The following is a 21,602-nucleotide window of genomic DNA, read 5'->3' on the forward strand; positions in this document are numbered from 1 at the left end:
GCAGGAAAGGGACTCAAGGGTGTTTCTTCCTCAAATCCCCACAGCCTTTCGATCTTTCACTCCCTAGGAGTGCCACCGCCACCCAGGCTGAGATCTCCAAGCAGGGAGCCTTCCCTCTGGTGAGCTGTGGCTGTCTGGGGAAGGGAAGGGCAGACACCACCTTGAGGCTTGTAGGATGCTGGGGCCCCTTGCTTTCAGAGTTCCCTTCGCCAGAGTCCCCCACCCAAAGGTGCAGACCCGGGAAGGGAGTCCCCAGTCTGGCCCCCAGCCTGAAGAGACACAAAGGAGAGGAAGCTGAGAGCCGGCCAGGCCAGTGATAGCAGGGTGGAGGGGCCTGGCTCCTGTTACTCAGAACTGGGAGGCGCTGCTGGGGTCACACTGCAGCAGACGAACGATGGAGGGGTCGCTTTTAGCCCCACGGATGAACTCTTCGAGGGACAGCTTGCCTGCAGAATGGAGGAAGATGATGAGGACAATAATGGAGGAGAGGGATGGAAAAGGGGGGTACAGGACACCACCCTGGGGCCAGGAGGAGTGTGGAACACTGCTTTGGGGGGCAGGAGAGAGAAGGAAGGGCATGGGATGTCACCCCAGGGGACAGAAGAGGGGGTGGGATTTGGGCACCACCTGGGGGGCAGGATAGGGAAGGGTGGGTGCAGGATGGCATCCTGTAGGCCTCGTCCCACCCCCACTCCCTCACCATCATTGTTCGTGTCCATTTGGCGGAAGATTTTCTCAGTCCTCTTCTCAGGGGTTGACTCGTCCTCTGGCATCTTCATCACAGAGGAAACCATCTTGTAAATGGCCTAGAGATAGGAGGGGGATGGCAAGGAATGAGAGAAACTTCATGCCCCCCTCCCCTAATTGCCCCTTCTCTGGGGGGGCTTTGATGACCTGGTGGAAAGGAATTACTGGCCAAGACTGCAGCAGGAACAAAGACAACCCAGCCTGAAAACTACAGGGTGCCAAAAGTTGAGGGTAATGTGGGAGTACATGGAGGCCCAAACAAAGGGCCTAGAACTCTGGGGCTTGGGTTTGGGGGGGAGGAAACAGGGATACTAAACTCCAGAGGACACTGTGCTCAATGGCCAACAGGGGTGCTAGGTGGAGTTGAGGCACTAGGATACAATGACACCTGTGTCCGGCAGGGGGAGCAAAACTGGTTTGCCGCCCATGGGGTGGGGGTTATGCAAATGAAACTCAAATGAGCATCTGCCAGAGGGCAGGTACAGCCTGTGCTCTGCTTGGCCGAAGGCAGAAGCTGCCTCGTGCTCCACAGGCAAAGCGAAAGTGGGTTTTTGTGCTAAATGTACAGAGCATGAAGTGCTCAGCCTATGGATGGACTGAGTTCCCTGTGCCCCAGAGCTCAAGGACTAGACTGGTCATCTCAGTCTTCAGACTTTACATATTTATGCCTCCTCTAGGAAGCCATTCTTCTTCCTCCATGGCATACACTCTCCCTGCCTCCAGTCCGGCTTCTGCCTCTGTGCTGCTCTTTTTCTGGTCTTTTTTTTTTTTTTTTTTTTCCATCTCTGGTCTGTCCCTATGCTGCCTCAAAGCTCTTCCCAAACACAAATCTCCACTGCCATGTCCCCAGCCCAGCAGGCCGCCCCCTCATTCCACCACACACAGGCCTTCTGCCAGGCCTGCCATGCATCCGCTCCTTCTAGATGCTGCCCCACGCTCCTTCTGCTGCCTCCCACTCCTCCTTGGGGCTCAGTTTACTCCAGGCTTTCCTAGCAAGCCCTTCTCAGACCCAGGGTGGATCAGGATACAATCTGCTACCTGGAGACTTGTGAGAATAAATTATTTCTCTGTCAGATTGCTCCTAATCTCATCATTCAGAAAAGGACCTTGGACACTGAGCTACTGCCCAGTAGTCCATTGTCTGACAGGTGGTACAGGCCCCTGCTTAAAGACCAAGATGCTTCACAAACTTCTCGTCTCTGACCTGTCACCACTGGACTCTTCTATTCCCCAGCATTTATAGGCTTTGCTTGGAGCAAGAGCATTAACTACTTTCATCAGGCATGCCGTGTTTCTTTTCTTCCTTTCTTGACACACAGGCCTCTACTGGTGCTTAAACAAGGCTAGGACACCATCCGTTGGCTTTTTACTCAAGGCTGGCACTCTACCGCTAGAGCCAGAGCTCCACTTCTAGCTTTTTTTGCTGGTTAACTGGAGATAAGAGTTTAACACACTTTTCTTTCTGGGCTGTATTCAAACCATGATCCTCAGATCTCAGCATCCTGGGTAGACAGGATTACAGGTGTGAGCCACCAATGTCTGACTTGCATGTTTGTAAACGTCCCAGCAGTTTGAAAAAGCACACATCACAATCTCCCCTTTTAGCTGAATTTCGGGAGAGGAACTGATCACAGAGAACTTGATTTGAACCTGCTGCTCTTGGCTGCCGACTCTATGTGTGGGCAATGGATGGGGGAGGAACAGAACAGGTCTGAAGTCAAATAGACCTAGAGTATCATCCTGGTCTGTTATTCACTTGGGAATAGCCTTGGACGAGTACTTAACTATCTATAAAATGGAAAGACTCCTATCTCCCTTTTTAGGACTGTCTAGAGGAGTAAATGAGACAGGATAATTGGAACAATGGTGGCTAGAGTAACAATGGTTACTCAATAGCAGCTCCTATTACTTTCATTCATCCACTGTGATCCCAGGTCTTTTCACCTCTGTTTCCTGGGTCCCAGGTGTCACTCGTACTGCCCTGCTGAAGAGCTGATCAGCATGGCCTGTCCATTGATCTTTCCCACCAGAGTGGAAGCCCTTAAGAGACACAGTGTCTTTCCTTGCAGTGCTCACCACCTGGCCAGGGAATGGACTCTGACAGGGATTCGGTGACCAGTCCCCTGGGACAAGCCTTTTCCTGGGGCTCCTAATTAATTGTCTGGAGCTGCTGCTCACTGGAGTTTCACTGGAGCCTACTTGTCATTAATCAGGCACTGGGGTTCAGAGCTCTGTCGGCACCAGCTGTCTGGAGTCTCTCGCCTGCCATAAAGGAAGCCAGGGCTTAAAGAGATGAGGCTGGCCAGAAAGCAGCCCCGAGTATGGCCAAGAACTGGTTTTTCTGGGGTACTGGGATGCCGCAGCTCCAGCCTGGCTGAGGTTTACCAATTCACACTAAGTATTCATGTTTTACCATAAATGCCCTCTGGATTGGTTGGAACCCAGCCAATCCCTGAATGGTCCTCCACCACCCTGGTTGCCTCCACCCTTCCATTAGAATCCCAAAAGTCCCCATCATCCAGAAAGAAAAGAGCAAATGCCTGGCCCGCAGGAGTGAGGTAGGAGATTGAATCTCCTCCCCTAGGTAGCCAATTCTACTCAGGTCAACCCTTAGCAAGAAGAAGAGCCAAAGCTGAAGTCCTGCTAGTGCTGGAGGAGTTGGAAGGGAACTGTCCATAGGGCTGGGGAGCAGAAGGGTCAGAGATGCAGAAAGGGGAGGAGAAAAGAGCTTGAGTAAAGCTGTGAGCAGGACTACTCTGACACATCTCAGGATGCTGAAAATGCCTTTCTGGCTCAAGCAGAGGATGTGTGGAGGAGGAAGTGATGGCTGGAAGTCTCTGATATTTACTGAGTACCAAGTACCTGCAGGGTCTTTGGCTAAAACCATCACCTGCTTTATCCTGTAGTAGCCCCTTCAAAGCAGAGGCTCAGTGGCCCCCACTTTACAAGCCAGGAAAGCTGTGAAGATTCAGAGTCCTGTCTGTCTTCTGTGTTAGTGGAGGGGATGGGTGCTCTGGAAGCATTTTAGATGGAAGCAAATCTGCTTCATGCTTAAGTTTGTGCTAAGAAAGAACATTCCTAGCAGGGTGCTTGTGGTTCACATCTGTAATCCTAGCTACTCAGGAGACTAAGATCTGAGGCTCATGGTTAAAAGCTAACCCAGACAGGAAAGTGTAAGACTCTTATCTCCAATTAATCACCTCCCCTCAAAAAAAACAAAAAACAAAACAAAAAGACATTCCTGTTAGGTCCCTAATTCTCACTGAGCCCATTTTATTGATAAGCAACCTAAGAACTAAGCTAGGAATCCAGAACTCAACAGAGGCAGCTCTCAGAGGTGGCCAGCCCGAACTTGACTCTACCTATTTGCAGTGTAGCTTTAGGCAAGTCATGCCCAGCTCTTGGATGTCAGGGGGTTGTGGTTAACGGTGCACTAAGCTGAAGGCATGAATCAATGATAAGCAGTAGCATGAAACCTTGAGTTCAAACCCCAGAACCACACACACACACACACAAAAAGGACATACTGGCTCAAGGAAATAACCATAAGCACCTAACTCAGTCCTAAGGTCTGGGTGGTCCCTCTTACTAAGTAGACAGAAAGCAGCTGAGTATCTGGAGCGACTATGATTGTTGGAGCTTGGCTGTGAAGTTTTCAACAAGTACTTGACCTCTTTGAGCATGTTTCTTCTGAGTAAATTAGGATCAATAAAGGGTAGCTATGGGTTGGGGAGAAAACTCAGTTGTAGAGCATTTGACATCACAGGACAAGGCCCTAGGTTCCATTGCCACAAGTACAAAAAAAAAAAACAAAAAACAAAAAAATGTTTTAGTTGGCATGGTGGCCCACACATGTAATCTCAGTAATTGGGAGGCTGCGACAAGAAGACTGGAAGTTTGAGGTCAGCCTAGAATAATAGCAAGACCTGGTTTCAAAACAAAAGTAGGGAGGACTGGGGGTATGACTCAAGTGGTAGAGCACCTGTATAGCAAGCCTAAGGCTCTGAGTTCAATCTCTAGTGCTGACATTTCTGTATTTTACAGAAATATCAAGTCTCGAAAGGCAAAGAAAGGCTGAAGGATGATTCCAAATTAAAGAGGACTAAAGAGACATGAATGATGACAAAAAAGAATGCAAAGCATGATTCCAGACCCGAAAGAGAAAAAAAAAACTATAAAGAACATCATGAAGACAGTTGGCAAAAATTGGAATGTGATCTGTAGATTAGATAATAGCATTGTTTCCATGTTAAATGCTCTGACTTGGATAATCATGTTAGGGGTTATGTAAGAGAATGTCCTTATTCTTAGGAAATGCATCCTTTATCTTTCTCATTGAGAATCACAAGAAACCTTGGCACGCACATAAAGATAAAGCAATGGGGCCACATGTTAACTGCAGAGTCTGGGCTCAGAGTCTATGGGAGTTTTCTTAGTTTTTCTTTTAATTGGAAACAATTTAGTACTGAAGAATTGTGTGTGTGCGTGCACACTCATGCACACACGTGTGTATGTGTGTGCTTCTGGGGCTTGAACTCAGCGCCTGGGCATTGTCCTTTAGCTTTTTTATTTTTTGCACAGTTAGTGCTCTACCCTATGAGCCACAGCGCTTTTTCTGGCTTTTAGGTGGTTAATTGGAGATAAGAGTCTGACAGACTTTCCTGCCTGGGCTGGCTTTGAACTGTGATCCTCAGACCTCAGCATCCTGAGTAGCAAGAATGACAGGCACCTGGCTCTCCTCCTGAGGCATTCCGTCTATGAGATGGTGCGAACATTGCCTACCTCTGCGGGCCTACCAGACTTACGGGATGAATCTGAAGAGTGGTGAGGGAAGCTGCCACACTGACTATGCCTGGCACTGCGGGGCCCAGCCCACCTGCACGATCTCCAGCATCTCCTCTCGGCTGATGTAGCCGTTGCCGTCCAGGTCGTACATGCTGAAGGCCCACATGAGCTTCTGCTCCAGACGGCCTCGTGAGGTCACGCTGAGCGCGATGATGAACTCCCGAAAGTCGATGGTGCCGTCGCTGTTGGTGTCAAAGGTACGGAAGACGTGCTCGGCAAACTTGGAGGCGTCGCCGTAGGGGAAGAAGTTGGCGTAGATCTTCTTGAACTCGTCCACGTTGAGGATGCCCGTGGGGCAGTCCTTGAGGAAGCCCTTGTACCACTCCTGCAGCTCCAGCTCCGAGAACTCGGTGTTCTCCCGCAGGTCCTGCAGCATCTCGGGCCGCAGCTTGCTGTTCTGCTTGCCCATGGCCGCCAAGTCCCACCTGGGTCCCCAAAAGGAACAAGGGGCAGAGGGGAGTGATTTACTACCCAGCACTCCAAAGAGGCCTCCCGGGGCCCCTCGACCTCTCCCTTGACCCAGCAGAAGAGGAAGTCACCTCAGGTCACAGCCTGAGGCAGGCCCCCTGCCTGGGTGACCTCACATGTCCCCAGGCACCGAGACCCCCCCCCCCCCAAGAGTTAGGATGGGAAAGGGCTCGCACTTACTGAACCTTTCTGGGTGCCAGAAAGTACACATCTTCTCCACTTCCCAAGGGGACATCAAGTGGTTCCCCCACCCCACTTTCCAGAGGAGAAGCCAGGCTCAGAGAAGACAGCAGACCACACAGCCATTGCAAAAAACAAAGCCAAGTCTCCAGAGTAGCCCAGAAAGACGCAGAAAGACCTTCTGGCCTGCCTCCCACCCACTGTTCAATCAGTGTTCCCATACACCTGCCTATCACACAATATACCTGCCCTGTCCGCCTATAGGCCCAGGCCCGGGTAAGGGGAAGCCCTAGCTAGGTGCTGGCCTGGCTTCCAGAGCCCTCTCACGTAGTTTGAATCTTAGCTCTGCCTCTTACAAGCTTGGTGACCTTGGGCAAATTCCTTAACCTCTCCTCCTCATCCGTGGAGTGGGAGTAATAATAGCGCTTACCTCACAGAATTGTCATGGGGATTAAATTAGCTAATACACAGGAAGCATTTAGAGCTATGCCTGCATTGATAACTGTTAATAACTTACATGAGAATGATTTAAAGGTAATCCAGATGCCACACCAAAATCATGCACAATATGCGAATGAATATACAGGGCCACACACCAAATCCACGCACTGAGTCCCATGCCGTTCACACGCCAGCCCTCATCACCCATGGGTCACCCTGCCGCCACATGCCACCTTCCACAACTCACACGTGCTGACACGGGGCACCACGTACAGCTCCTGTACCCTGTGCATGCAGGCACACCAGCCCACGACCCCACACGTCTCATACATGCCATCACACGCCAACTCACGTGTCGACACCTCTCACACGGCCAGCTGCACGTGGGACCTGCAGGCACCCTCGTCATTCTACCTCCTCCCCACCCCCACCTGGGGGTGCTCTCAGGTCCCAGGAGAGGGAGCGGAAGACCTTCCCAGACCCGCTGGGGGCTCATTTCACAAGGAAGCCCCTGTCCCACGAACCCTTCCCTTAGTCCAGAAAGGTTTCCTCAAGGCAGGAGTTGGAATGAGAGTCCAAGGGGACAAGGCAGGGATGCAGGCATGGTGCAATTGCTACACACACACACACACATGTATGCACGCACACACACACACACACGGAAGGCGAGTGAGACAGGACAAGGGGTCCCTCCCTGCGCAGGGAGCTCCACGCACACGTGGGTGGGCGAGGGCTGAGACGCTGGCGCTCACGCACCGTGCTGCACCCCGGTTCTGCACTGCCTGTCTCCCCGTGTGTTCCCTCCATGTCTGTGCATGTGCATTCGGGGTGCGTGTGACCAGGTGTGCCCCCGTCACACGGGGAGAGGAGCAGGCAGGGGAGTGTGCGGGGGACCTGGCGTGCTCGGCCGTGTGTCACAGGCGTGTTTCTCCAAGTTGTGCCCCCTCCTTTCTAGATCGGCCTCTTCTGCCCCGGGGCCGAGGACCCGGCGAACAAGTGTGTGGGAAGGGACTGAGGAAATGCGCAGGGCCGAGCCGCAGCGCGTCCCTCGCTCCCCTCCTCAAGGTCCGGGGAACTGGGTCACCCGGGTGGGGGCCGGGGAATCCGCCGGGCAGGAGAGCTGCCCCGGCGCCCCCCCCGCTCTCTGCCACCTCGGGACGGGCCCTCCCGGAGGGGAGAAGGTTCTGGCGTCTTCCTCGGGGACACCCACCTCCCCGGCTCCCCAGATGGGAAGAGCCTCGCAGCTGGACCTGCGACCCGCCCTGGTTCCCCTCTCCAACCTCCCGGGGCTCTGGTGCAGCCCCCGCCTCCATCCGCCCGGCCCCGGGGAGGGAGGGAAACGTGTCCCCTCCTGGAGGGGGCGCCCCGGGGCGGCCGAAACGCGGGGCGCCCCAGCCTTCAGGACCCTGGAGAGCGCCCCGCGTCCCCAGGGGTGCCGGCTCCCCGGCGCCCGCCCGCGGCGGGAGGAACCCCGCGGGGACCCCGGGGAGGGCGAGCCCCGGACGCGGCCCCCGGGCTCGGGGGCTCCCCTCCCCGCGCCCCCGGCCCCGGCCCGAGCAGCCCCCACTCACCCAGCGACGCCGAGACACCGACTGCGCAGGGAAGGCGGCGCTGCTGCGGCGCGCGGCGGCAGAGGCGGCCGGGGGGCGGGCGGGACTGCGAGGGAGCCGCCCCGCAGCGCCCGCCCCGAGCCCCTCCCCCGGGGGTCCCCTCCAACCCGGGGTGGCTCCGCCCCGCCCCCGCGGGGGGAGAGGGGCGCCCTCGCTTCCCCGCGCCCCCTCCGGACCCCCGCCTGGAGGGCGGGTCGGCGCCGAGCGGGGCAGCACCGCGGGGACGATCGCGGGGACCATCCTCGTCCTCCCGCCCCTACCTGGACGCAGGGCCGCACGTCGTCGCTCCGCTCCGCTCCGAGGGCGGAATCCGGGTCCCGGGTGTGGAGGCGATGGGCGTCCTCCCTGTCCCCGCCCCTCGCACCTCACCTCGGGGACCAGCTGCGCTGGGGGCTCTTCGGGGAACGAGGGGTGCGCATTCCTTCAGTCCCGAGGCAGCCACGCCCCCTGCCCCCTCTCCCGCCCCTACTTCCCACCTCCCCCCAACCTTCTCAGAATCACCCCCCCCCCCACCCCGCACCATCCGAGCACACACCGAGCACGCACGCCGCTCCTCCCCGCCTCACCCCAGCTCTGCCCCTGCAGGCTGGGCCCGGGCTCCGGAGAGTTCTGAGAGGTTCTGAGGGGCCCCTGTGCACGCAGGACACTGCTCTCCCAGACCACAGCTCCTCCTGCCGGCATGGGGGCTGCATCCTCCTTCCTCCAGCCCCAGCAACAACCCCGGGCCTAAATTCCGTCCTTTCTCCATTTCGGTAATGTCCCCCATTTTATAGATGAGGAAACTGAGGCGGCAGGGAGTGGGGGGAGAGGTGGATGACTTCTCCAATGTGTCCTACTGTAGTAAGGGAATGGAGGGCTCACACTTGAATCCATGTGTCGGCATTCATTCATTCATTCCCAGGTTGAGCGAGTGCTGGTCCTGCACCCAATGCTGTTCTGGGCATGAGGTCACAGGCCTGGGCAAGAAACCATGAACATAACATACAAGTGCATTCTGTCCTGTATTAGGTAAGTCATGGGAAATAGTAGGGTGGCAGATCTGAGCTCTGGGGATCTTGCCAAGGCCTTCAGATCAGATGAGACCAGAAGTGCTTGTGGGTTTGAGGTCAGTGAGAAAGTCTGACTTCTGGGTCACAGCTCCTGCCACCATTATATGAAGTCTGGGTAGTGGGAGGCAAGTGGTGGGGGGGGGGTGGAAATCCATTGGTGGAAGGATCCGGGGTGGTGGATGGCTCTGCTTCTCTGATATCCTTAGGAAGGTGAAGCTCATACCCTGTGCCACTTCCGGACAGCCCTTCCCCATCCCCTGCTCAATGCCGTAGCTCAGGCCCTTCTGGCTCCCTGGAGCTCTGACTAAAGTTCCTCTTTGAGGTCCCCACATCAAGTCTTCCGAGCTACCAGGACTGCTCCTAGTCCTTCCTGCTGGGGGGCAGGGGTAGTCTCCATCAGAGGAGCTGGGGAGCCAGACGGGTGGGGTCGGGACAGCTGGGCCCTCCGGAACATGAACATGGGCTCCACTGTGTGCCTTGGCTCTGGTGTTGGGACCCCCAGTGGAGGCGTGAAAGACACCAGACGCCCGTGGGTGGTTCCCAGCTGCCTCCTGCCTAAAGGCCTGGGGGGGGGGAGCAGAGAGCTTCCTCAGCCCCCACCTCAGGCCCCTCCAATGGCAAGCTCCTCCCAGTTGGCCTCGAGGGCCTGCCATGCTTGAACAGCAGAAGAGCCTGCAGTCCGTCCCTGTCTTCCCTGCTCCTGTGATTCTCTCTTCTCTCCTGCCTGAAGCTGGAATCTTCCCAGCCTGATCTGGATCCTTCTCTCCGCCCTGAGTAGGTAGTTGGGGAAGTCCTCCTGTTTCCTCCAGGTTGGCTCCTTGACTCAGCTGGCTCCATTGCTGGTCTTCTCAGTAAGGGTGATTCCAGGTCCTGCCCTCAGGACCCCTGGTCCGTGTCCTTCTCCACAGTAGACAGAGGGTTCTGAAGGCAGGCGCATGTCTCTCCTCATCTTGGTGCCTCATCCCTGCATTCATGTTGAAAAGAGGGGGGGCAGAGGCAGAGCTCAGTCCCTGCTGCCCTCAGTCACCTCTACCCATCCAGGGACCCTAGAAGCACCAGGAGGCCCCATAAGCCAAAAAAAGAGGACTAGGGGTCTGAGTCTTACTTCTTTGTATAGCACAGAAAAGGGGGCAGATCAGAAGACCTCGATGCCTCACTCCTGGATGACCTGAAGCAAGTGATGGCATAGCCAGAGAGCATGGAGCCCACAGGTTCACCTCCTTTAAGATCCCGTGTGGTGGGGGCAGGAATACTCTTGCTGCCAATGCCCTGTTGCCTCCCAACCTCAGCCTGAAGCATTCAGAAAGGGAGGCAGAGGCACAGCTTGGGGAAGAAGTAGAGGCAAGAAATTGGTAAAATAGAGCATCTAACAGGGTCCACGGGAGCGTGAACAGGCCCTAGGATTGGAAACGTGAGGCTGCACTCAGAGGTGGGGAGGCAGCTCCACCACTAAAGACAGGGGCCAGCTCCTTGTTCCAAGAGGAACCCCATCTCCCGAGCACCTACAGTGTGCACAGCACTCGGTATGGATCATCAGGAACCGTGGATGTGGCTGCCATTGCTCAGGTACAGAGACTGAGGCTCAGGGATCTGAAGCCCCCTTCCTGAGGCAGACAACAGTAAAGGGAACTTGAACCCCGCTCTGCACGACTCAAGAGCTGGGACCCCTCTCTGGAGTCCCAGTGAGGTGGGCAGAAGTGGCCCCTCCTTAGCACAGGCAGAGGCCCAGACCCTCCCACACCCCCCTGTGCCTCTTGGGTCCCAATCGGTTTGGAAAATCCCAATGGGAGCAGATGGTGGGGACAGATGGAGGGAAAAGCATCTCGGGGTTGAATTACACAAACAAACATTGATAAAGTGATTAAAACCTCAAGCTACCCCTTTCCAACAAGCTCTGCCCACCCAGCTTGGAGCACAATGAGCCAGGAGATGGGGGCTTAGGGGTCTCTCCATGCCCTGCATCTCAGCCTCATCAATTCCCCACTTCTGCCTGCTTCCCTCTCTGCCAGGGACCACCCCCGGACCAGAGCCCAGGGTGGCAGAGCTGCCAGGAGCACAGCCCGGGAGGGGGTGGGGCAGTCCTGGCTGTTCCCCAGGGAGCTGGCCATGAGGAGGGAAGCACTGGGCAAAGGCAGGAAGTCCTGCAAGCTGCAGGTCTGAAGTCAGGTACTGTAAGAGTGGCCATGGGAGCTCTGAGATCCACTGAGCCAGTCCAAAGCACATAACTGCTCCACGGAGAGGCTGGCCTCTGATTCACCCCCAACCTCCAGTAAAGAGAGCAGGCCCTGTATAGCTGTCAGCCTCCATTGATCTTTCCATCTGTAAATGGAAACAGGTAATCATAGTCCCTTGGAACAGTCCCTGAGTGGTGACCCAAACTAGTCCTTTAAGGACTCCAGGCAGCTCCCTCTCGGGGAAGCCCAAGTGTGCCAGGCTAGAAGTCTGGGGATTGTGAGAGTGACCCTCTACAAGGCAAAAGTCTAGGCATGAAGATCCTGCTACAGTATTCTAGGCCTACTGGACCTGGCAACAAGGGGTGTCTGCAATGTCCCCTCCAGAAGAACCCCACTCCTGGGTCAAGTCAGCCAAACCCAGAATCAAGGCTCCAAATAATAAACACAGTGCTACACCTCAGTGAACGTAGGTTCAGACCTAGGTTCAAATCCTGCAATGGGCTTTTTCCAGACTTGGAAGACTGGAAAACAAACAAACAAACAAAAACCCTCTGACCTTCTGGTTCCTTCTCTGTGAAATCTGCCTTTCCAGCTGCTTCCTGGACTGGCTCCCAGAAGCCCACAGACACCCCTGACTCAAGCCAGCCAATAGCAACTCAATGCCTCCCATGTGCAGCCTGCCAAACCCCCAGGTCCTCCTCCAGCCACCTCCAGCCAAGGCATCCAGAGCGTGCCCTCCTCCACATCCTGCACCTGCTCTTTCCAAAGGCCTGCCCATCCCACCGGAGCTTCTCTCTTCCTACCCCTCCTCCTCAGGATCTCACTCCTGGGCAAATAGGCCTTGTTATTGGGCTCTGGCCTTCTCACAGCAGTCCCTACTGTGGCTACTTTCTCCAAATCCACTTGTTTTCTCCGAGAAGTAAGCAAACAGCTAAGACTGTCTATATTAAGCCCACCCTTACCTCTTGCTTTAGCCCCTACCCTTCTACCTCCTTCTACTACTCCACACCAATCCAGCACCCTTGTTCAGATAACCAGAGTCCTCCCCTACATGGAGCAAGGAGGTTTCCTCTCCCTCACCCAATGCTAACCTCTCTGCAGGAGTGAATAAAGAGATTCTGGCACCTGCAGACACTGCCCTGCCAAGCCTGGTTTTGTGCAATAATTGTTCTTCCTTCTATTCTTCTTAGCTGAATGCACCTCAGGGCCCAGCCAGAGAAAGATAATCACTCACCTGAGGTCACCCCAGCCAGGGCCACCCATCCCCACCCCTCATCAATCCCAGCCTCTAACAGATAAAACCTTTGGATGGTTCTTACTCAGTTCCATGCTGGGAGCTCAATCTCATCCCTTCTCTTGGTCTATCTCTGGGTCAAGATAGCTTGAACCATTTGGAAATCGTTCCTGGGGTGACAGCAAGGATCCGTTCAGAGCAGCATGGAGCAGGAGGTTGCTTCTATTGTAACTTGATGACACACAGCTCGGTATAAATGTATGAGAGCCTGCATGCAGGATACCTGGGGTTTGAATGAAACCCCAGAGTCAAGATTGTGAAGAGGCTGGGAATGTGGCTTAGGGGTAGAGTGCTTGCCTAGCATGCATGAAGCCCTGGGTTCAATTTCTCAGTAACACATACACAGAAAGAGCCAGAAGTGGTAGAGGCAAAACTTAAGCAAAAGAAGCTCAGGGACAGTGCCCAGGCCCTGAGTTTAAGCCCCAGGACTAGGGGAAAAAACGATTATGAAGAGAATGTTCCTTCTAAACCGGGGTCTGCCTCTCTCAGGGCCTGTTTCAGCAGCCTTGGGGGTTGACAGGGCTGAATATCGTGCCCTGTGCCAGTGGCCCGGGTTAATGAGCCTTCTGGCCTTCTCCTCAGAACCCTGAAAATGTGCATGGAAGCCCTCATCACCTCTGTGGAGCAGGTCCACGGCTGAGGGCATGCACATGTGGTAGAGGGCAGGGCCAGGCTGTGGCCTCACCACTGTCTGGCTGTACCTCCCAGAGCTCTGTTATTTGTGAAATGTCTCACAAAGGCATTGTGAGAAACCCACAAGATACTGCAGAGGGGTTGCATCTGCAGGAGGCTACTGGCTCAGAGAGGAAAAGGTCATACTCCAGTTGTAGGTTTCTGTGGCCACCTGCCATTTTCTGCCATTTTAGAGAAGAAGAGACTGAGGCACAAAGAGGTTGAGATTCCTACCTGAGACTGCAGAGAGCCATATGGGACCCAACTCTAGCAGCCAGTGAGGCCAAGGCTGCCACAGAGACGTGAAGGCTTCCTAGAAGAGCTCAGGAACTCCCTGAGCCCCAGAATCCCACCTCCAGGGCTTTCTGGACCAGCTGTCTCTCTTCTTGGGAAGAACCTGCCAGTTCTCCATCCCAGCACCTTAGGTTCTCTGGAGTCTGGGGAATGCCTCCTTGTTTCCATAGCAACCGGGAACAGAGGGGCCTCCGAATCATAACGAATGCATCTGTACCTGCAGGTCCGCACGTGCCATGGGGATTCTTGGGAGGGAGCAGCCTCTGCATGTGCACACATACAGGTTCATCCTTTGCACACACATGCACACTCCCACAGCCACTGTGGCCCACCAAGCTGCAGAGAAGCCTTCCACTATGATACCTCCTGCAGCACTCAGATACTTACTGAGTCCTCTCTGCACAAGTGACAGCTGGAGGCTTCACAATGCTACCTGCAGTAGGCACCTGAGGAAGAAACAGGCACAGAGAAGTCATACAATAGGGATAGCCCAGCAATCTTGGGCTCTAAGCTCTGGGCTCTTGTTCTCATCACCAGCTCTCAGGTGCCAGTCCCATGGGCACTCACTTGGGATCTGCACCCAGATATCCTGGGCTTCTCACTCTAGACCACAAGAAAGAGTCCAGCCTCAGACCATTCTCAGGATGGGGGAGTGAGGGAGGGCCAGAGAATTACAGGGACTTTCCTTCCATGGATTTCTCCCTTAAACATCTACAATAAAGCCCAATCTCCTGCCTGGGATTGCTCATCAGCTCTGTTCCTCCAAGCCAAGGCAGGGCAAACTGCCTGGGATCCGGCTGCAGAAACCCCTGGGTCTCTCCCACCGATTTCTAGAAAATAATAGAGCCCAAGGCCAAAGGTCACCTGAGCAGGGAGTTGGGGGGGGTGTCTTAGGGGCAGCTTCCAGCAAAGCCTGGTCTGAAGTACAGATGGATTGCTGAGGAGGAAGAACCCCGTCACTGGAGCCATCCCAGGATGGCAGATGCTGGGTGCTCCCTGGCTAGGAAATTCAATGGTGAGTCCCTGTGTCATCCCATTAGTCATGATCATCCCTGGTATCAGCTTTATAACTACTATAGATTGGACGCTGCCTGAGTCTGGGACAGGGGATGTAGCTCAGTGGCAGAGGACCTGCCTAGCATGCAGAAGCTCTTGGGTGCTGACCCACCCCACCCCTACCTCTGCTGCTACTTCCCAGTCCTGTGACAGCTCTGGTGTGTTCTGTACTTGTGTGGTTATTCTTCACTGAGTCACAGAACTCGATGAAGTGGGCCCACTTAGGGCTGAAGAATCTGAGGCTATATGACCTGTGCACAGTATCAGAACAGCAAGCTCCAGAGCCGGGATCTCCTGAGGCTGTGATTCGCCTCCTGAGGGCTGGTGTCCCAGTGGTGATCACCGGAGCAGAGCAGGCTTGGGCTTCCTTCCTGGGGTCTTCTCACTCTGCGCAACCCAGGCTTTACTATGATCCAGGAGGGTGCCCTCTGCAGGCCAGATCCTAGCTCTGCAGAGCCCTGTAAGAACCACGTGAGATGGTAGAGGCCCTGGTGGGTCCTTTATATGGGATTGCCTCTTTTTTTTTTTTTCTCTTTGCCAGTCCTGACTTGAACTCAGGGCCTGAGCACTATCCTTGGGTTCTCTCAAGGCTAGAGCTCTACCACTTGAGCCACAACACCACTTCTGGCCTTTTCTTTTTTCTTTTTCTTTTCTTTTTTTTTTTTTTTTTTGCCAGTCCTGGGCTTGAGCTCAGGGCCTGAGCACTGTCCTTGAACTTTCTCAAGGCTAGAGCTCTACCACTTGAGCCTCAGCACCACTTCTGGCTTTTTTCTATGTATGTGGTACCGAGGAATGGAACCCAGGTCTTCGTGCATGCTAGGCAAGCACTCTACAACTAGGCCAAACTCCCGGCCCCACTTCTGGCTTTTTCTATGTATGTAGTACCAAGGAATTGAGCCTGGTTCTTCATGCCTACTAGCCAAGTAATCTACCACTAGGCCAAACACCCAGCCCTAGGATTGCCTTTCTTTAACAGTGAAAACAAGACAGAAGTAGAGCCAAGAAGCAAGACTGAGGCTTTTATCTTCTTCTCCCTGTTAAGGAAGAGGTCTTTTCCCTGGGGTTCCACTTCCTGCAGTTACCCCATTTAGGGCCCTGCATCTTTGTAACTGTGGTATACATCTGAGAATCTGTCTCTGAAAACAATGCTAGGCTCTGGGGTTGCAGGCATGGAGCTGCCATAGCTGGCATTCAGAACGGTGGGCAAAATCCTCAGCCTTCCTGATTGCTGACAGGAAGAGAGCTGAGTCTCCTTTACCTAATTAAAAGAGCTTTCCTTCCTTCTTTCTTTTTCTTTCTCCCTTTCTTTTTTTTCCTTTCTCCCCTCCACTCCCCTTAACGCCCCCCCCACTACCTCCCACCCACCCTGTGATGTCAGTTATTATCTTCCTTTTTAAGAGACTGTGTCTGAAGCTCAGAGAGGGAATCACTTGCTCAGCATCACCCAGCAGGTTTCAAATTTCAGAATCTGGTCTGGGGAGCATGGATCCCTGCCCTGCTTTCTCCCCACCACCTCTCTCCTTCTCTGGGCCTCATCTATTGGCTCCTCCTACAAGAAAGTGTCCTAGATCCGCCATCATCTTCTCTCCCGATCCTCTGCCACCTTCTGAGGTCAAGACCTTCATTTCTGGTCTTGCAGACAAAGAGTGCTTTTTTAAATGGAAATCCATCATACCACAGCTCTATTTTCTCGAAGCTCCCCTTCACTGCTAGATTAATCTATATTGTCTCCTACACCTGAAGCCCGATGCTATCCAACCCCATCTGCCCTCATTTCCTCTATCTTGTTCATAAAGCTTCCGTCTCCCTGGCTTCTTTCAGTCTCCAGAACATGCAAAGCTTACTCTTACCTCAGGGCCTTTGTTTTTATGGCTCCTGTGGCTGGAGCACCCCTCCTGGGGCATGTTACCCCTGTCTCCTTGACTTTTACCCCCTCAACCCACACCACTACCCCACCCACGCATCTCTCCCACACTACTCCACTTTTTCCCATAGCCTTTGACAACCTCAGACCATGTTAGTTCACGTGTTTATGGCCTGTCTCTTAACTGGAATGAGACCTACACGCTCCTATTGTTCTCATCCATGACTCCAGGACAAATATAGTGCCTGCACTTAGTCTGTTCTCTGTGTTTGTTGAATGAAGAAAGCCTTTCCTAGTGAGCACCCTTGGTTGCCAGAACAATAAGATAAAAGCCACTGACCAGCCCATGGAGCCACCCTCAAGACTCACGCTCAGGTAAGAAACTCTAACACCCCAAAATGATCTCTCCTAGGGTGCCAAAGTTCCTTGGGCAACACCAGCCAGTACTACATGTTGATAACGAAAAGTTTCATCTGGCAGGCAGAGCCCCTTCTTCTCACATGTACAGAAAGCAGGAACCAGGACCCTACAAGGGCCTCTTGACCCTAGGGTGCTGGTGATCTTGGTTCAAGACTATTTCATCCCTATAGGGAGTCTGCACACAAATCTAGGCATGCGCAGATGCACAGTTGTTACGTAAGCTATACCTGTCAATCAACCTGTCCGTTTACAGTTCCCGCCAAAGGAAAGACAGCCTACACTTAACCTGGAATTGTCACAAAAAAAAAAAAAATCCCAGCTAAACAAAGCCTTGGGGCTCTGGAGCCTAGCTGGAGTCTGCAGCTTTTTAATAAACTTTAATCTCTCCTTTTCTTTAATAAACTTCTTTGTCATTTCCATTATGTTTCCTGTCTTGCTTGAATTCTTCTCTAGGAAGGAAAAGGAATCAAGGCTAAGCAGCATAAAATTTCGATAACATAAGATTCAGCTGCATGCCTTTCCAGTAATACTAGCCCTCTTGCAAACTCGAACAGTCATTTAAATCTAGTCTGTTTCCCAGTGTTCCAGTCCAGAGCTGTACCCCTGGCTATGGTCCAACTTATAGACTGTCTCCCCTGCATCTCTGCACATTAACCCCACTCTCCCAGACGTGGGGCCAATGGCTTCTGTTCCCTTGACCTCTTTTTCTCTGCTTTGGCCAGTTCACACCTGACTATGGTATTTATGAAGTGCAAGCCTTGCCTCCTTCAAGAATCCTCCTTGATCCCTCTCAAGTCAATCTTCTCTTCAGCACGCCCACTCCCATGAACCCTCCCTGCCTCCTGTTCTAGAATGCAGTCCCAGCTCTGTGTTCTAGAAACATTTCTCTCCTCTTCCCCCACTAGGGGAGCTTCTCAAGGGCTAGGCACCAGGTTGGTTCTTCATTGCATCTTCAGCTCCCAGCCAGTGGGGCACAAGCCCTGAGGAAACACAGAGGCCTCGTGATCATGATAGGGATTTTCTTATATTAGGCCTGGCCATTGCCTCTCAGCTATATGACCCATGGCAAGCCAGTACCTTTCTTTGAGCCTCAGTCTCCTCATCTATAAATGAGTATAATAAGCCCAAATTCTCAGAGTTGTAAGAATCCCAAGTCTTTTGTTATGCAAGGAATGTGCCAGCATATGGAAAATGTGAGGTGAGTGATGCATCCCTTACCTGGTATGGCCTCAGCTCTGGATTTAAAAACTGGATCTGTGACCAGTAATCACATTCAAGCCCTCCACAGAAGTCCTCTAGTGAGCCCCTGGAATTTGACCCCTATCTTAAGAAGTTTTGAGATGTGGAAAGAGGTGACTGGCATGCTGGAGCAAGCCCTGAACTTGGAACCACGTAAATGAATTAGACACATTCATAATTCACTGGTTGTGTGATCCAGACCTCTCTGGGTCCCCTCACCTCTCTGATTCCCAGCTTCTGGGCAGACTGGAGGTTAACAGCAAACTCCCACCTAAGTTCCAAGTAAAGTGAGTAAAGAGCCAAAGTAATCTGACATCCTGATTCTTCCTGTGATTTGAGGGGGCTCTGAGGCACCCTAGACATAAGTGATGGCCATTCCAGACACTAGGAGGAGGAACCTTCCTGTTGTCATGGTTACTTGGAATCTGACTCGGGCACATGGAGTCTGGGCTAGGTGCAAAGACTCTGCACAGCCCCTGACACCTAAAAGGATCAAAACGCCCCCAGTGCCCATGTAAGCGGCCATCCAGTCCTTCAGAAGATTGCCTGCAGTGTCCTCCAAGAGGTGACTAACCAGTGTAGCTTGGGAGTGCAGAAACCACCCTTTAGCTCCATCCACATCTCTGCTCTTGTGTTCCTTATTTGTCCACAATATTGCCCAGAGCCTGGTACCAAATAGGTTCTCAATAGATACCTGTTGGAAAGAATAATTTATTCTACACAGGTGGCACATAGCCTACTGTATGTTTGGTATTGGCAAAGAGATGGAGTGCAGATGGATGGATAATAAAGTAACCTGTACCAACAGCCAGCCCCTGCCTCCCTGCTACCTGGCCAGGCTCACCAAGAGTGCCTCTGGGTCCTCCTAGCTCTTCTTGTGCCCAAACCAGCTCCCACTGGCTGCCACATTCCGGCTACCAGGATTACTCTCAGAATGACTTCCAGAATTAAGGTAGTGCTTAAGCACTGCATGAGGCCTTGGAAGGCTGCACCTCATGCTATAATGCCCCAAATACTCCCTGTCCTGCACAACCCTCCCTCCAGTCCCCATTCCTTTCTGCCTCAAACCCTCAGAGCTGCCATCTCCCCCTCCCAATGCCCTACATCTGCCTAGGGTATTTTCCCAAGAAGGCCAGAAGGTGGCGCTAAGGCTTCCCGTTCCCTAGTGCTGGACTAGAGGCCAGATCCCCATTAAGACCCTCTTTTCTCTCTTTTCTCCTCAGCAGCTCCATAAAAGTGGATCTGTGACCTCTAACTGACCTCTCCTTCCTGCGGCTCCCTGTGATGGAGATCTGAGGAGACTCCAGTTGTTCCTGCAGGCCCCTAGTTGAGGGAGGGGCAGGGGGTCCCTATGAGCCAAGCTGCAGCTGGTGGGCCTGGGCGGGCAGGCAGGCAGGGCGGAGCAGCACCAGCTGCCTAGAGAAAAAGAGAAAGAAAAAGCAGAGGGAAGGTGCTCTGGCTCCCGGCTCCTAGCCCAGGCAGGCCAAGGTCCCAGCTGAGGCTCACCCTAGGACCAGGTATGTGACTGAGGAAACAAATGGAGCTGGCAAGTTAGGTCTGGGGTTACAGAGGGAGGGGGGAAGTGTCTGCAGCTTAAGGGGAAGTCCCCTCCTGGAATTCCCCTTCCACCCTTCCACCTCACGCTTTCCAAGGAGACTAGGTAGAAACTTGGGAAGGAGGCAGGGCAGGCATTAGAAGAGTGTTGTTCTGTTGCTGTTGTATCACTGCGAATTTGCTCTAGGTACTTTCATCTTTGTTTCCTGTGTGTGTGTGTGTGTGTGTGTGTGTGTGTGTGTGTGTGTGTGTGTGCCAGATCTAGGGCTTGAACTCAGGGCCTGCACTCTGTCCCTGGGTACTTTTTTCCTTCTTGTTCTCAAGGCTAATGCTTTACCACTTGAGCCTCAGCTCCACTTCTAGGCTGATAAAGTCTCACAGACTTCATTGAATCCAGGACCTTATGGCTAAGCCCTAGAATCTAGGTGCTATCTTTAGATCCTAGATTCCTTTTAGATTGAGAACAAGGACAAAATGGATGCTGGTGACTCATGCCTATAATCCTACTACTCAGAGGCTGAGATCTGAGGACTGTGGTTCAAAGCCAGCCAGGGCAGAAAATCCATATGAGACTCTTACCTCCAATTGATCACTCAAAAACGGGAAGTGCCTAGCTTGCACAAAGACACAGGTTCCATTCCTCGGTACCACATAAAGAAAAAGAGCCAGAAATGGCGCTGTGGCTCAAGTGGTAGAGCTCTAGCCTTGAGAAAGCCCAAGGACAGTATCCAGGCCTAGAGTTCAAGCCCCAGGACTGGCAAAAAATGAAAAAAAAAAACAAACTGGAAGTGTCTCAGTGTTAGAGTGCTAGCCTTGAGCAAGAGAGCTCAGGAACAGTGTGCAGGCCCTGAGGTCACGCCCCACAAAGGACAAAAAAAAGAGAGAAAGAAAGGGAGGGAGGGAGAAACAGGTATAAACGTATAAACCCAGTTCTGGTGGCTCACACCTGTAATCCCACACTTCAAAGCCATCCTGGACTCTAAAAATCTACTAGAAAAGGGGAAGTGGGGCTGTGTTTCAAGGGGTAGAGCAGTAGCCTTGAGCTGAAGGGCTCAGGGATAGCGCCCAGGTCTGGAATTTAAGCCCCATGACCCACAAAAATAAATAAAATAAAATAAAATAAAACGAATCAAAGACCCAACTGTAAAATGTCCCTTTTCCAGCTCTTTCCAGGCCTCTGGAAAACCTTTATGGCAAAAGAATGTCCCTGGATGATTTTGGACAGATGGCTGGCCCCACCTGTCTCAGGGGACAGATGTCCTGCATCCCTCCTTCACCCCCTGCCCCCTCCCCATGCCTCTTTTCTCAACCTTGTTTTGTGCTCTGACTGGGACTTGAGTTAGAGAAGGTCACTGGTAGAAGTGGGAAACTTCTCTGGCTGCCTAGTCAGAGGTTGAGGGCGAGGGCTGTCTCTGCTCCTAAGATCAGGGGAGGAGTGAGCAATAGGGCGTGTGTGGGCACAGACATAGAGGGTCAGCCTGGCCGTTTATTCCGCCCTGGCTGCCGGACACTCTTCAAAGCACTCTTCTGGGCTTTGCAGCCATTCGTTGGATCACTTCTCTCAAAAATTTGGCCTGAGCCCCTCCGCACTGACCCCACCCCCCAGTTCTTGAAGAGAGATTGCTCCAGATTGTTCCAGGGTGTCTCCTGGTGCGGAGGTGCCGCCACAGGCAGCAGCTCAAGGATCCTGGGTGT

The 21,602-nt window shown here is 53.3% G+C and overlaps 1 protein-coding gene across 2 annotated transcripts; it reads right to left on the bottom strand.

Moving 5' to 3' along the window:
* Positions 1 to 182: 182 nt before the first annotated feature.
* On the bottom strand, positions 183 to 8,689 carry Hpca (hippocalcin). 2 transcript variants are annotated; one of them, XM_090335317.1, is made up of 4 exons: positions 8,552 to 8,689; positions 5,624 to 6,017; positions 701 to 806; positions 183 to 446 (listed from the first exon to the last, which is right to left on the bottom strand). In XM_090335317.1, the coding sequence occupies exons 2-4, from the start codon at positions 5,999 to 6,001 to the stop codon at positions 349 to 351; spliced, it is 582 nt and encodes a 193-aa protein (XP_090191443.1). In that variant the 5' UTR covers positions 6,002 to 6,017; positions 8,552 to 8,689; the 3' UTR covers positions 183 to 348. The 2 variants fall into 2 exon arrangements, with proteins under 2 accessions (XP_090191443.1, XP_090191442.1); XM_090335316.1 differs by lacking the exon at positions 8,552 to 8,689 and adding an exon at positions 8,253 to 8,320.
* Positions 8,690 to 21,602: the final 12,913 nt, after the last annotated feature.

This window comes from Megascapheus bottae, chromosome 6, assembly GCF_031878675.1.
Source record: "Megascapheus bottae isolate mThoBot1 chromosome 6, mThoBot2.hap1, whole genome shotgun sequence".
Classification (NCBI taxonomy): Eukaryota; Metazoa; Chordata; class Mammalia; order Rodentia; family Geomyidae; genus Megascapheus; species Megascapheus bottae.